The following is a 15,575-nucleotide window of genomic DNA, read 5'->3' as shown; positions in this document are numbered from 1 at the left end:
GTTTGTTTCAATTACAACAGTATTTGCAGGATTTTTTGTGTTGAAGTGACATTCAACATCTGTCAAGTATTATAAGCATACAACCGGTTTCGATAACTTCACATCCAGCTTTTGAGAGTTTAAACATTCATAAACATCAAAGTGTCCACTACTCAAATCGTCACCTGTGAATCTAAGATGTTTAAGAAGCATTGGCGGTTGTCCAAAGGTGTAAAATATTTGGCCATTTTGGTACACTTGAAAGCGACAACCGAACAATTCAGCGGCAGCCATCAACTCACATGCAGAACCATAGGTGAAGGCTTAAGCATTTCACTGTTATAGTGCCCCTGTGTAGTATAATTATCTCCTGTACCGTCATCAGTCCACACCTTGAACCTGTCCCAGTTATTCAAAACATAAGACACAATGTTCCTTCGGATATCAAGAGTGAGTATGATGGCCATGATATGGCCGTGCAATATGTAACACAGGGAATGTCGAGGGTTGGCATAACGCGTTGTATACAAAGCGGAATTACCAGCAGTCAGGCAGCCAGCAAGTCTAAATACGCTCAACTATCAAGACGACTTTCTGCAATTCTTCCTACATATGCATGGCGTGATCTTAAGGACTATCTGCGTGCCGTGTCTCATAATATTGACTTCTAAAATAAACATTATTATATATGCTTTAAACTAGTAATTCATATTTAATGAAACTTTCGCGATTTTGTCGGCGCTATTTCATCTGCGTGATTTTGTTGGCGCGATTTTGACACAGTGTTTTAATGGGCGCTATTTTGTCGCCGCTCATATGTCTATCCCGCAAATTTTGGGTCACTATGTGAACCACAATTTTATCCAATGAATAAGCAGTTACTGGGCTGGACTCCTAACTAATGAAGTTGCTGATCTTCATTTCAAAAGCTTGGTCACATCTGAGCATGTTCCACTTTTCATTCATGAAAGCTTTCCTAAGTGGTTTATTTCAAAATACTTTAGAAAAAATACATATGTTTTGGATGTTGAGGGTATGCAACTTGATAGTTTCATATGTGAATTGTGTAACATGAGTAATGTAGAATTCTTTTTTAATGATTTTGATATTGTTTGCTACTGTCCAGGGCTAGTTGATAACTATAGACACCTGTTCCATCAAACACTTTGTTATCCTCATTTTGCATGAAAACATGAGTTTAAATTTTTTTTTTCAGTGTTTACTACTAACTGCATGGGGTAAGTAAACTATAAGAATATTATTTTTGGATGGAGTGTTCCTTTAAGTTTATATTTCTCATTTGTGTAGTAGTTGACTTTTAAATATAAAACCATTCCAATGAGAGAAAAACTTTCTAGGTAAAATTGCAATTTTAAAGAAGATTTTAATAAAACTTGTGAATAAACATTCCCAACAAGCTAAATGAAAGATAATGCAGTAACACTTAGCCCTTTCTTAAGTAGTTAAGGGGCTGATTTTGCCTTAAAATCAGTGCTTGAAGTTTGCTGGTTCACACAGATATGGTGTATCGACTTTATTTCGTTTAAACAGAGGAGTCCCGACATTAAAAGGTAACATAACAGAACTTCTCACTCTGACCCCCAAGAGGGACGACTCTCTTAGCGTACTTGAAACTCAGAGGGGTAAAACTCCCCCTGCTCTTCAAGGTACTGTAATACGAGGTGTGGCAGAAAAGTAATGAGACTGATTTTTTATTTACCAAAGTTTTTATTTTTTTCAAACATCAATGTTATCCCCTTCAAAGTAGTTCCCGTGGGCAGCTACATACCGATGGAGACGTTGTTCCCACTGTTGGTAGCAGCGCTACCGGTATGGTCTTCAGCATGTCTGTTACACTCTTTTGGATGTTTTCTAAAGTCCCGAAATGACGTCCTTTGAGGACGTTTTTCAGTTTAGGAAAAGGAAAAGTCACACGGACTGAGGTCAGGTGAATAAGGGGGCTGGGGAACCACAGGAATGCCTTTTGAGGTCAAAAATTCTGTTATGGAGAGGGCAGTTTTTCGGCACCATTTTGGCACAGACCTTTCGCATGTGCAAATGTTCAGTCAAAATTTGATGAACGGTAAATCTGTTCAAATTTAATTGTTCACTCAACATTCTTAATGTTAAACGACGGTCTGATATCACAAGAGTGTTCACACGTTCGATGTTTTCATTGGTTTTCGAAGTTGAAGTCCTCCCTGAACGGTGTTCATCTTCAACGTGTTTTTTGCCTTCCAAAAATGATTTGTGCCAGCGAAAAACTTGAGCTCGGGATAAAGAATGTTCCCCATAGGCCTGTTTTAACTTTTCAAACGTCACACTTGCCGTTTAATGGCACAAGGTTGCTCCAAATTCCGCTGTTCCATTTTGCGTGACGCACAACCAAAAAACACAACTTCGCTAATAGCAGTCACAAAAATCAAGTAGTTAATGGAAGGAGTTGAAACTCGCACTGAGCTATCGGAGGTTACTGATACACGTGCTCTATCAAGGAAAACAACGCAGCGTTGCCAGATCGCTTGCAGTGTTGCCAGTCTCATTACTTTTCTGCCACACCTCGTATATGCAAAAGAGCATGCTCAAATCTCTGAGGTGGACCCCTTCCCATGCTCGGTTTAGAAAATGTGTAAAATTTGCAATGCCTTGCGAGAAGGAACAAGAAATCGATAATAACAGGCTGTCAACAATTACTAGTTTCCACTTCAAGCACTGCTTTTCTGCAATGTCTGCTCACTTCTTTAAACTTTTTTCACGAGTCGCTTTCCATTCATTTTTGGAAACTATAGGTAACAGTAAGCATATGCTTCACATATAACCTTAGGATATCTATTCAATGGCTATGAGTAAAATGCAAATATCTGTGCTAAATTCCATACTAAAGTAACACAAAGAGAGAAATATTTGTATTAGTGCATTAAATGCAGAAACAAACAATACCAACAATTTCACTTGAACTAGGAGTCATTTTTTGGGTTTATGGCATCATTGTTGTCACAAAGGTAGACATTGCTCCTCTGGTTGCTAAATTTTTTGCAATGTAAATCAACTGACACAAGGAAGATCCAGAAACAAATTCTGAAAAACTCTGTACTATGAGATTATCACCCTCTCAAAACAACAGATGACCATGTCTTGTGAACAATTCTTGGAGAACATTCTGGAGATTTCTGGCCAGGGGTTTAAGTGTTATCTGACTGATAGATACAAGTTTGTTGGTTTTAGTTTTGGCCACAGTAGATCCAGCTCAGCGCCGGTCACACAAGGAGAGACTCAGGGCTCTGTCCTCCACCCTCTTCTGTGTCTACATGCTTCCCCTCGGCCATATCATTCATAGCTATGGACTGGGCTTTCATTTTTATGCAGATCATACTTAATTCTGTTTCAGTGTTAAAAGTAAAACTTCGACAGGGCTTTCTTGACTCAAAACTCACAACTTGACTCAGTGAAATTAAAACCTGGATGGAGCCGAACTCTTCAAAATTAAATTGCAACAAAACTAAACTCCTGCAAATTGGCACTAAGGCACAACTTAAGACAATGAGCTCTTTTTCATTTCTCTTGATGGCAATCTCATTAGACCTTCTTCTAATGCAAGGAATCTTGGTGTCATTTTTGATTCCTCTCTTTCTTATTCCACCCACATAAACCACATTAAGAAACTTTCTTACTTTCACCTGCGTAACATATCTTGTGTTCGCTCTTTCCTCTCCTATTCTAATGCTGAGAAACTTGTCCATGCTTTTATCACATCCCACATCGATTTTTGTAACTCCCTACTGGTAGGTGCCCCTTCAAATCTTATATCACATCTCCAGTTGATTTAAAACTCAGCTGCAAGAGTCCTTACGTGAAACAGCAACAGCGAGCACTTTCCACCCATCCTGCTTCATCTTCACTGATTCCCTGTGTCTTACAGGATTGTATATAAAATTCAATTATTAACCTGCAAAGCTTTAAATGGCCTCGCACCAGACTACATCACTGATCTTCTCCATCACTGCTCCTGTTCACCCACTAAGGTCTTCTGATTCTGGCAATCTTGTTGTGACCCACACTACCCTGCACTTTGTGGGTGATCGGGCCTTCAGCTGTATAGCACCCAAACTTTGGAATGACCTCCTAAAATTAATTAGATCAGCTGACTCCAGTCATTCCTTTAAAAAACAACTTAAAACTCATCTGTTCAGGAAGGCTTTGAATTTAACCTAACATTCTGCCCCTTCTTTTGCATAACCTCCCTGCCAGATGCTCAAGTTAATTTCTGTGTGTGTTGTATCATAAATTATGTGATTTGTTCAGGCATTTCTGTTAGTATTGAATTTAGGATTCTATTCTGGTTTATTCTTTTTTTTCTATTTAATGATTTTGTATATCTTGAGTTTATTTGTTAATTGTTATTTGTAGAAACTATCATTTTGTTTTAAGCGTCTTGAGTATGGGAAAGGCGCTATATAAATAAAATGTGTCATTATTATTATTATCATTAACAATGTTGCAGAATAGGCCTCTGCTGAAATATAACATATGTTATAAAATGGCATTCAGTGCTTGTGACAGTTTACTGTGGAAAGAAAAACAGAATGACCAAGTGAGCATCCTTATTCCTGGTGAGATATGCATGCCAATACTCTAATCTTAAATCATATAAAGTTGACCTCAAAAAAGCGTCAGACCACCACCCTCCTCCAGATATTCACTGTATTCCATTTTTTTCTTACAATCAGCAGTCTGTTCTAATTCTGGGTTCAAATTCCTTATAAACAGATTATTTGGCATGAAAAAATTCAGATTTCAACATCTCAAAATTATCATACCCGCCAGGTCGTCTCTGAAGTGCAGAGGATGGCTGCATAAGTCTGTTGTAAATCTGTGTTATACAGACAGCCTGAAACTCATGTGTTACTGTTGAGAAGTTCACGATATGTATAGTGGGTTACAAGCGCACCGTGCCAGTTTAATGAAGCTGAAAGGATTGTTTACCTCGGCAGAGAAAGGAAGACCAACATAATAATTAATGTAATAATATCTTCATTGCCTTTTGATAGCAGAAAAAATGTAAACAATAGCTGTTATAAAATATTTAAATGTTAACTCTAAAATATGCAGGTTTTGAGAAATGGATAGCTTTTATAATGAACTAATGATTAAGAATTCTACTTTCTTAAGTGACCTTCTGTGCAAATTTCTTCTTAATTATCTGTAGCTGCTGCTTAAGTAAGAACTGTTCTGACATTAGTAAATAGTGGGCAGTAGTAATTGTGATTAGCTGCTTTTTGCACTGCTGCACAGTAGATGGCATCTTCTTGTTAATGATATATCAAGTGCATAATACTGAAGATGCAGCAATGGAAGAGGGGAGCATTCAGTTTATCACGTCTTAAACAGCACTAGCATGTCGTTATGGCACTTTTCTGTTCATGTCTAAATTACTAATGCAGCACACCATTATGCACATATTTTGAATATATAAATATATGTATGTTTTGCTTTTAATAAAGTTGACATTTTAGTATAGTACTATTTTACATATTTCTGTATAGAAGGCCATTTATATGCTTTCAAATCATTTAACTATAGAATGGCTAATAATTTATATGTTTCTTCCAAAATAGGAAAAACACAATAAGGTGGCTAAGGAGCTAAATGTTATATTGGAAAGAATTGAAGATTTAAAACAAAAGACAAAAGACTACCAAGATTCTGCAAAGGCAATGGAAAAGCTTGAAAAAAACATGCAGGATTCCATTCCAGTTTTACAGTAAGATGTTTTCGGATTAATGTGATTTTTAATGTATTGCATGGTTTGGGTGGCAATGAAAATTCTGATCATAATAGGAATGAGAAAGAAAAAGCTACCCGGGTTGGGAGGGAGTACTGGAGAATTCAGTAAAGGGCAGTGTTTTTTGTTACTGGGTAGCACAATTCCAATAAAAAGTAGATGGGGACAGGATGACAGAAAGCCCTTGTCCACTTACTGGCCAGTAGCACTCATTGGGGGTGGGAGCACCAGACATTATAGGCCTATCATGCAAACATTTTATAGACTTCAGTATTACCTGTCCAGAATAAAAATGAAATTTCTTTCAAATTTTAAGGAAGATACAAAGGTTATAGCTTATCCATCGTTTATGAGGTTTTTGAACCCTAAACTGCAGAACTCATTAGGGCGTTGTTTTTTGTCTTATGGTGACCCTATTCTCACTTTCAGACACTTTATTCAATAGACCTAATGTTATGAATGTTCTTTTTTTGTAAAATTGTATAGGGATTCTTTAATCTTTTTGCAAGTGCAGACTTTTCTTTTTGACTCCAAAAGCAATAAATCTGTATTAGTGACACAGGACACAGTATGCAATATACCGTACAGTGTGTGCCCAGCGGTATACGTGGGACAAACAAACATTCAGGAACATCACAATGCTCTCAGAAGGAAGGAACCACAATCTCTGATATACACACATGCAAGTTCAACTGGACACACGTTTAACCGGGACATGGTGCAAGTACAATACAATACAATACAGTTTATTTTTATATAGCCCCAAATCACGCTAGAAGTGCCACAATGGGCTTTAACAGGCCCTGCCTTTTGACAGCCCCCAAGCCTTGACTCTCTAAGAAGACAAGGAAAAACTCCTAAGTAAAATTCAGGGCCAATACTAAAAGTGCCAGATAGCTGGTTGGATCATGGCTCACAAGCGAAAAGACATTTGGACATGAGTCCAGCATATGTGGGCTTAAAAAGAAGGACACCTATATAATTAAAAAGACTTTATCACCAACACCCTCCAAACCCCACCTTATTGATCCACACTCAACTTGCACCTTCACCCCCTCATTTACTATATATTGCCTACTCATTTGGTAGATTATTTACCCAATGTAGTTTGTAGTGATGTCAGGAAAAAATTTTAATCTCAAGTTTTCATGCAGAACAGAGAGAGACTTTATGATTTTAAAACACCCAATGGTGACCAGTGCTGTACAACTACAAACTATGTGAAAAACATCTATGGGATTAAAAAAAAAAAGAAAAATAAGTCAAATTCCATGGCTGTATTCATCCTACCCTCCATTCTGACCAGGCTCACTCTCCATGCCACTGAGAAGCACCCTATAGCTTGATACTGCTACCACCATACTTCACCCTATACTTCACCCTACAGGTGAGGAGCAGTGCCTGGTCTTCACCTGACATAATGCTTGGAGTTCTGCCCAAACAGTTCCATTTTTGTCTAATCAGACTAAAGTATTTTTCCTCATACTCTTAAATGCTGTTTGGCAAAGTTTTACTCAAGAAGAGTTTCCAGCTAGCCACTCGACCATTAACGTCTGATGGGTGGAATGCTGCTGAGATAGCCATCCTTCGGACAGGTTCTTCCCTCTCAGCAGAGGACTTCTTCTGCTCTGTTAGAGTGACTGTTTGGTATATGGTCACCGACCTGGTTAAGGCCCTTCTTGCTTGGTTACTCAGTTTGCCTAGAAAGCCAACCCAAGGAGTGCAAGTGGTTCCAATCTGAGACCACTGTGCTCCAGGGGACAGCCAAAGCTTTAGAAATCACTTTCTGTGCTTACCATGAACTATTACTCACCACAATTTGATCATGGAGGTCTACAGAGAGTTCCTTGGACTTCATGACTTGGTTTTTGTCCTGATGTGCAGTGGGAATTGTGGGACCTCATATACAGAGGTGTGTGCCTTTCTAAACGAAGTCCAATTAATTAAATTCTAGACACATCACAAGGAAAATTAAAGCAAACAGGGTGCACCTGACCACAATTCGCAGTGCCATAAAAATGGGAATGAATACTAATATGAATATACTAAAGATTTCAGTTTCATTAATAAATCTGCAGAAACTTTTTCAAAACATGGTTTCACCTTGCCATTATGGGGTTATTGAGTGTAGATGGGCAAAAATTCCACATGTCAGTCAGTCAGTCATTTCCTAACCCACTATATCCTAACACAGGGTCACGGGAGTCTTCTGGAGCCAATCCCAGCCAGCACAAGGCGCCAGGCAGGAACAAATCCCCAGGCAGGATGCCAGCCCACCACAGAGCACACACACACCCACACACCAAGCACACACTAGGGACAATCTAGGTTCGCCAATGCACCTAACCTGCATGACTTTGGACCGTGGGAGGAAACCAGAGCACCCGGAGGAAATCCATGCAGACACGGGGAGTACATGCAAACTCCACGCAGGGAGGACCCGGGAAGCGAACCCAGGTCTCCTTACTGTGAGGCAGCAGCGCCACCGTGCCGCCCAATTCCACATGTATCCATTTAAATTTTAAATTACAGCACAATAAAGTATGCAGAAAGTGTTCTGAAGCGGTCTGAATACTTTGTGAATTCATTGTATATATCATACATAAACACCAAATCTATATATATAATTCACTAAGGCAAGACAACCATGGAAAGCACACCGGAAGGGGCATGGATTCACTAAGCCGCCGACAAGTAAGACACCTATGGCGCACGCAGGAAGGAGCCATGCCGGAGGTGAATCGCCATATGCAGCATGTAAAATGGTTTGTGAGGGGTATCCCATGGGATCCTTAAAACAATCCTTTACAACTGAGGTTAAAACACAATGAAGTAAGCAGTCTTTAAAAACCACGACCGCGTGCACCATAGCAAACTGTTTTACACGCTACATACAGCAATGTGCATCCGCGACAAACATGCGTCTTCTTAGATGCTCCTGCAGGAACACGGAAAGTCTACGTTAGTCACAGGTGCATCTGGACTGTGCAAAGACGACAACGACTCAAGTGACGAGTTGGAGGTGGGCACATGAGCGATGGCGGTCCGCCAGTTTTCAGTCACGGACGATTGTGTGTTGGTTCATTCCCTGCATTGTTACAATGTTGCTTTTCTTGCTGATTTATTACATTACCATTTTTTTACATGTTAATTTGCTCCCTGTGCTTAAAAATCATTAAAAAACCGGCCTGATTATGCGGCGTATGGTACGCCGCGGGTTGGCTAGTAATAATTAAAGAACAACACAATCCTTGAAAAAGAATAATTGAAAAATTGAATATGCAAAGTACTACAAAAATATATTTAAGTCAGAGAATAAACCCTTGCTGAAACATACAAGTTAGGTTATTAGGATATCCTTGTGGAAAGCACTGTATAAAATAAAAATGTATTGGCAGATTGTCAAGAAAGCCATCAACCATTACATCGTCAATTGACGGATCTTGAGTGCAAATTAGAACAGATACACCTAGCGACTGTAACAGTGAATATGTGTTCAGCGTACTTGGAGAGCATGTGTATCATTATCACATTGTGTTCTTATACTAAGAAGATTGGCTGCAAGCTATTTTTGTTAAAGTGGCTACCTTCTGTGTCTGCACAGATCTGCATGAGAAAACTGGAAGCAGATCGATGCGGTTAGATGATCATTGTTTAAATATGCACTTGAACACGTCCAGTTCTCTTCACAAATGGGTTATTTTGTATATAGTCGTCATTTAAGATGATAATTAGAAAAGGCTATTTAAAAGTTCTTCTCGGGTCAGTTATCACGTTAACTCTGTCAGTAATGTACTGCTCTAGTATTATCATGTACATTATTTAAAATGGTGCTCGAGGTAAGGCAAGATTAAGTTGGAAACAGAAAGGATTGATTCAGTATTTTAAGGTCAGATCTTGGCCTAGATCATTTACTTCTTTAGCTGATACTAAGCATGCTGTTGTGAAATTTGAACATTGCAGTTGTTTTTTATTTTTGTATCACAGATGCACAGTCAACTTGCTCAGAGTCCACTAGTGAGACAGCTGCTACTTTACAGTCCTGTTAGCCGCAAAGCTACTATTTGATTATTTGTCTCTAGACACCTGGACTGCTTTGCTCCTTACTTTACTGTGGTAGTAGCTGGTGTTTTCTTGTGGATGGGAGATGAGAAGAGCAGATCTATCCGCAGACACTGACCCTGACAATCTTCATACCATTTGGTTATTTCACCATTAAGAACTCATGTGACTGTTAACATTTTACTAGGAGCAATTTTGCAAAACAGAATGGCTGTACTTTAAATTGCCTTAGAGGCATAAACACACTACACAACTTTCCAAAAAATGTACTCTTTATCTCAATGAAATGTTTAGTAATTGCTAAACTTTAACAAAATTATTAGGGAAACAGCAATAATATGCAGTTAGCATTAAGCTATAAACAAAAGCAAGATTTGCAGTTGCAGTTGGAATATTTAACATGAGTTATTTGTGCAACAAAAATCCACATATTCAGATTAACAAGGTTCAACAAACGGTACGCCATACATTCTTTAAATCCAGCCCATGTTCACTTCACAGAGCCATACACCTAAGTATTTATTTATTTAATTAGTAAGATAATTTGCAGTCACCATAGTCAGACACATTTTTTCTCTGTAACACTTTGAATTCCACCCTGTTATCCTTCTGTTATAGTTCCTTTCCTGACTCATGCTTTTTCTTCTTGTTTTTATAGCATGTTACTTTGCATATTTATATTCTTTATTTTTAAAAGGTTCATCCTTATTTTTGTTTACTTTCAGCTGTTGCCATTTTTTATTACAGTAGCTATTTCACAAATGCACAAATAATGTTATCGGAACAATTGTATAAAGATCATCTCAACAAACTGTGATTAGTTATACAGGCCCCGATTAAGAACTTTTTTCTTTCATTAATTTCTTCAAAAGAGTTCTTGGTGACTGACTTTTGCCTTAACTTTTTGATTATGGTTTCTGGGTTACGTTTTGGGCTTGCCGATCTTCCTATTACTCCATTGCTTATGATTTCTTGCTTGTTTTATGGCTCTGCTAATGGTTATTCCTTTAATTCTGGTTCATCACAGTGTCAATTCTACCACCCACAGCCTTCATTTGACAAATAACAATGTCATGTTTATCACACACGTGCGAGTAGGAGGTAATAAAACATCTGACCAGGGGGCAGCAGAGTGCGCTGACTGTCTTTTTCAGTTCCCTAGAGACCTTTCCCATGAAATCCTGCAAGTTCCGGCTCCTCAGAAGACGTCACTTCTGAAGCCGAACCGTTTGCTGATGTCACTTCTGGTTCCAGCCCTTTTGATGACCTCATTTCCTCTATGGGCCTTTAAAGTCCCCATCTTTGGGCTATTGTGATCAGTTCTATTTTGGACTCTGTTCTATGCACATCGTGCATCATCAAAATTAACTTTTGCAGCCGGGAAAACAATATACGGGTGGCTGCCCCAAATCTTTATAATGTCTGTCTATGTATGTATGTTCCAGCATGACTTCCGAATGGTTGGAGCGATTTTCATGAAACTGGTACACATGTTTCTCATTGGTCGACTAAAAATCCTAACCTCCCCCCTTCTGGGTAGGATGGGGGGTGATCTTGCAATCTTGTATGCATGTTATCATCCAGTTGACATTCGGTGCGACCACCAGAGGGCGAACTGGAGGTGACTGCCAGCATTCATGTTTGAGCACCACCGCATCCCTGTTGGTTTTGAAATTAAATAGAGTTGGCTGGTTACGAGGTCCAACTGGATGATAACATACATACAAAACCACAAGACAAGCTCATTAGTGAGTCTTCATTGTTTGTTAATTTATTTTTATTTTTTAAGTCATTTTTTTTAATTATATTTTTCTCAAACAATTAAAAAAAACACTTTATTTTCCTCCTGGGCAATGCCAAGAATTTCAGTTAGTACACGATATAGTATGTATTTGATATGTCTTTGTCATTCATTGTAATAATTAACAAGAAAATTATTGTGTTGCTGAATAAGACCACTAGGATAACTTCTGTTTGTATAGTTTTTTGGGGCTGAACACATTTTTCTTTATTCTAGTTTTTTATTTTGGTTTCGAAATATCGGGGACCTAAAGGTGCTTTCAGTTTTTATGAATAGCTTGTTTTGTGTTATTTTTTTATTTTAGCATTTTAATTTTGGAATTCCCACAACAATGACATTTTGTATATTTCTACGGACTTTTTGGATGTGGATCCCTGTTTCTAGGCTGTGCCCACTGGAAGTTGCATCATGTTGCATCACTGGCACAACCCTGTTTAACTTGTGTCTTGCTAATCTCATTGTCCATGATCCATTTTAGACTCAGATTTTATGTGTCTTCCTTCTTGAAGAATCTCTTGTTTACGACTATCATATCCTGTTTTCTGACTCTGACTTCGGTTTAGCAGTGTGACTCATTAGTACTGAATTCCTGATTTTGACCCTCTCTTTGTTTCTTGACTCTTGCCTTTATCTCCCGATCCTTCTCTTCCTCTGTTCTCTTCAGCAGTACAGTGATGTGGTTTAAATTGTTCTAGCTTGGGTTTGATTTCTCGACCTTCAATTTCTGATTACTTTGCTAACCAGTGCAGGCAGCACTTTGCTAAACGAAAAATGTCTTCTTTTAATGTGATGCAACATCATCTGGTGCTCTATGGTGGTCCTAAAAAGCAAACAAGAGAAATTTGAAACAGTTGGTTGCAAACACAACATAAAGCAGAAATGCTGATGGCTTGAAAGGATTCACAATGATTTTTGAATGGAAGCTTGAAAAATTATTAGAATGCAGAAACTGAAAAAGTGCGAGTAGTTTTAACTTTTGTTATACAGAGCACGTGCAAGGACAATGAGAATGTAAGCGTATTATGTAGCTGTTAGCGTCTTATATGAAAAATGTCATTGATGTTTATTACAGCAAGCTGTCAGTGCAGAACGACATCAGTTCCAGATTTGGTTTCTGCCCTATTGATACCATTGTGGCAGAACAAGGAAACATCATATAAAATAAAATACAATTAGTTAATAATTTATAAAGATCAGAATCATTTTTGTATCATTTTCTTTGTTTCCCAAAACACTTTTATTCTTAATCTTCCTTGTGAAACAATTAGTAGCTTTTATCAGTAGAGAAACTTAAAGAAAACAACGGCACAAATACATTTAATTATTTAAGCACCAATTGCTGTAACTACTTCATTACAATAAGCAGCTACTGTAAAATTAAGAGAGACGCTGATAGTGAGAATGTATTATGATTTGTTTTCTTTTCATAATTATTTTTATTATTTAAATTTTGAGTATCCATTTACACATGTTTTGTATGCTTGGGTATGCCATCTCTACCTGCTGCAGCTGCAACTTACCAAATAATTTTCTGTTTCTGCACAACATTGTATAAAGTTATCCGATAGCTTTCCAAAAATATAAACAAAATATCAAACCTAAATCAGTGAAAACTCTTACTTTGTTATACAAAATTATATTATTTCCCTAATTTGTTTCTTCTAGGATTCACCTCCAATTTACCATGGCTTCAATAAATTTGAAGAATAAAACATAATATTGTCTTAAAACAATAATTATTGTTTTTCAAGGATTGCCTAATATGGTAATTATTAACATATGCATTTATTATTTAAATTCAATATCCTATTTAATTTTTTGAAGTACTGCCTCACAGATCCAGTATCCTGGGTTCAAATCCCAGCCCAGTTAGTGTTTGTGTATAATTTGTGTGTCTTTCCCACATCTTTCTAGATTTTTTCCAGGTATTTCAATTTTCCTGTCATATAATTAGGATGTGTAAATATGGTTGAAGAGTAATTCTGAACTGGTATGGTGCGAAACAGTGTTGGGGTGGGCTTCAGTATGCCCTACCGTAGGCTGTAGCTTCACTCATGATTACTTCCACCTTTGTATCCTGTTCTGCCACTATGGGCTCTGGAGTCTTAGAACCTAGAATAAAATTTACAGGGGCCAGTAAATAAGGGGATTACTGGAGCTTACTGTTTAATGCTGTTTAAAAAGTAATAAAGCACCCCATAGATTGATCTAGCATTATAATATGGAAGTCTCACTTCTATTTGCAAATTACAGTTTTCTAAAGAAAAATCTCTCCTTCTACCAGTTGTACACTTTATGGTACAGTCAAGTCTCGCACTGCAATTAAATGTCTTGGAGCCTCGTGTATAAACGGTGCGTATGCACAAAAATGTTGTGTAAGAACGTTTCCATGTTCAAATTGCAATGTATAAAACCTAAACTTGGCGTAAAGCCACGCACATTTCCACGGTAGCTCATACCCTGTCGTACACAAGTTCTCTGCTCGGCTTTGTAGACTGGCGGCACCCAGCATCAAAGCAGTGCCACTGTTCCTGTGTGGTTATCCTTTCTTTTTTAGATCCACATCCCTGACATGGCTTTATAAATACACTGAAATTAACCACATATTGTTTATTAGTTTAATGCCTCTGATTGTAATTAACCTGTAACAATATAATGGTCCACAGAATGGTCAAACTATTCCAAATACCATAACTGCTTTAGCGTTGTTACTCTCACTGCACCTCGGATCCCACATTGGATCATCTTTTTCCATATTACTCTCACTGCACCACTCGGAGTATTTATATCACTGTATCTGAGTATGAATCACAGCTGTACAGCTGCTGATCGGAAAGAGAATTATTGGTATACAGCATCAAGCACACGCTTCCTCAGCCATGTTGTCTATTAAACTGCTCTCATATGACAAATTCTTCAGAGCCTTTCCTGTACAGACCTTGCGGTTCAGCAACAGTTTCATCCCAAGAAAATACACTCAATTAGTCCATCAAGTGCTCCTTGTAGAGCTGTTTGTACTTATTAGTACAATCTCCTGACTGTAAACTTGCACTACAGTTATAATATTGCACAACCTGAGCCACTTTATAAAGAATTTTTAAGATGAAATGCAGCAAAATATGTTTATTATATTATACAAATTGCAAAAAACCTGCGCTTCGCAGCGGAAAAGTAGTGTGTTAAAGAAGTTATGAAAAAGAAAAGGAAACATTTTAAAAATAACGTAACATGACTATCAATGTAATTGTTTTGTCACTGTTATGAGTGTTGCTGTCATATACTGTGTATACAGTGGTGTGAAAAGCTATTTGCCCCCTTCCCGATTTCTTATTCTTTTGCATGTTTGTCACACAAAATGTTTCTGATCATCAAACACCTTTAACCATTAGTCAAATATAACACAAGTAAACACAAAATGCAGTTTTTAAATGATGGTTTTTATTATTTAGGGAGAAAAAATCCAAACCTACATGGCCCTGTGTGAAAAAGTAATTGCCCCCTGAACCTAATAACTGGTTGGGCCACCCTTAGCAGCAATAACTGCAATCAAGCGTTTGCGATAACTTGCAATGAGTCTTTTACAGCTCTGGAGGAATTTTGGCCCACTCATCTTTGCAGAATTGTTGTAATTCAGCTTTATTTGAGGGTTTTCTAGCATGAACCGCCTTTTTAAGGTCATGCCATAGCATCTCAATTGGATTCAGGTCAGGACTTTAACTAGGCCACTCCAAAGTCTTCATTTTGTTTTTCTTCAGCCATTCAGAGGTGGATTTGCTGGTGTGTTTTGGGTCATTGTCCTGTTGCAGCACCCAAGATCGCTTCAGCTTGAGTTGACGAACAGATGGCCGGACATTCTCCTTCAGGATTTTTGGTAGACAGTAGAATTCATGGTTCCATCTATCACAGCAAGCCTTCTAGGTCCTGAAGCAGCAAAACAACCCCAGACCATCA

General features: G+C 38.0%; 1 protein-coding gene across 1 annotated transcript in view; it reads left to right on the top strand.

Annotated features, from left to right (window-relative positions):
* The window catches only part of LOC120530196 (coiled-coil domain-containing protein 178), a 472,799-nt gene that overhangs the window by 174,481 nt on the left and 282,743 nt on the right, over positions 1-15,575 (top strand). Inside the window, exon 16 of the mRNA XM_039754457.1 lies at positions 5,595-5,740. Coding sequence (XP_039610391.1) covers positions 5,595-5,740 — 146 coding nt within the window. The remainder of the gene's footprint in view (positions 1-5,594; positions 5,741-15,575) is intronic.

Source organism: Polypterus senegalus, chromosome 5, assembly GCF_016835505.1.
Source record: "Polypterus senegalus isolate Bchr_013 chromosome 5, ASM1683550v1, whole genome shotgun sequence".
Classification (NCBI taxonomy): domain Eukaryota; kingdom Metazoa; phylum Chordata; class Cladistia; order Polypteriformes; family Polypteridae; genus Polypterus; species Polypterus senegalus.
The sequence above is the reverse complement of the archived record's forward strand: the minus strand, read 5'-3'. Positions and strand labels throughout refer to the sequence as shown.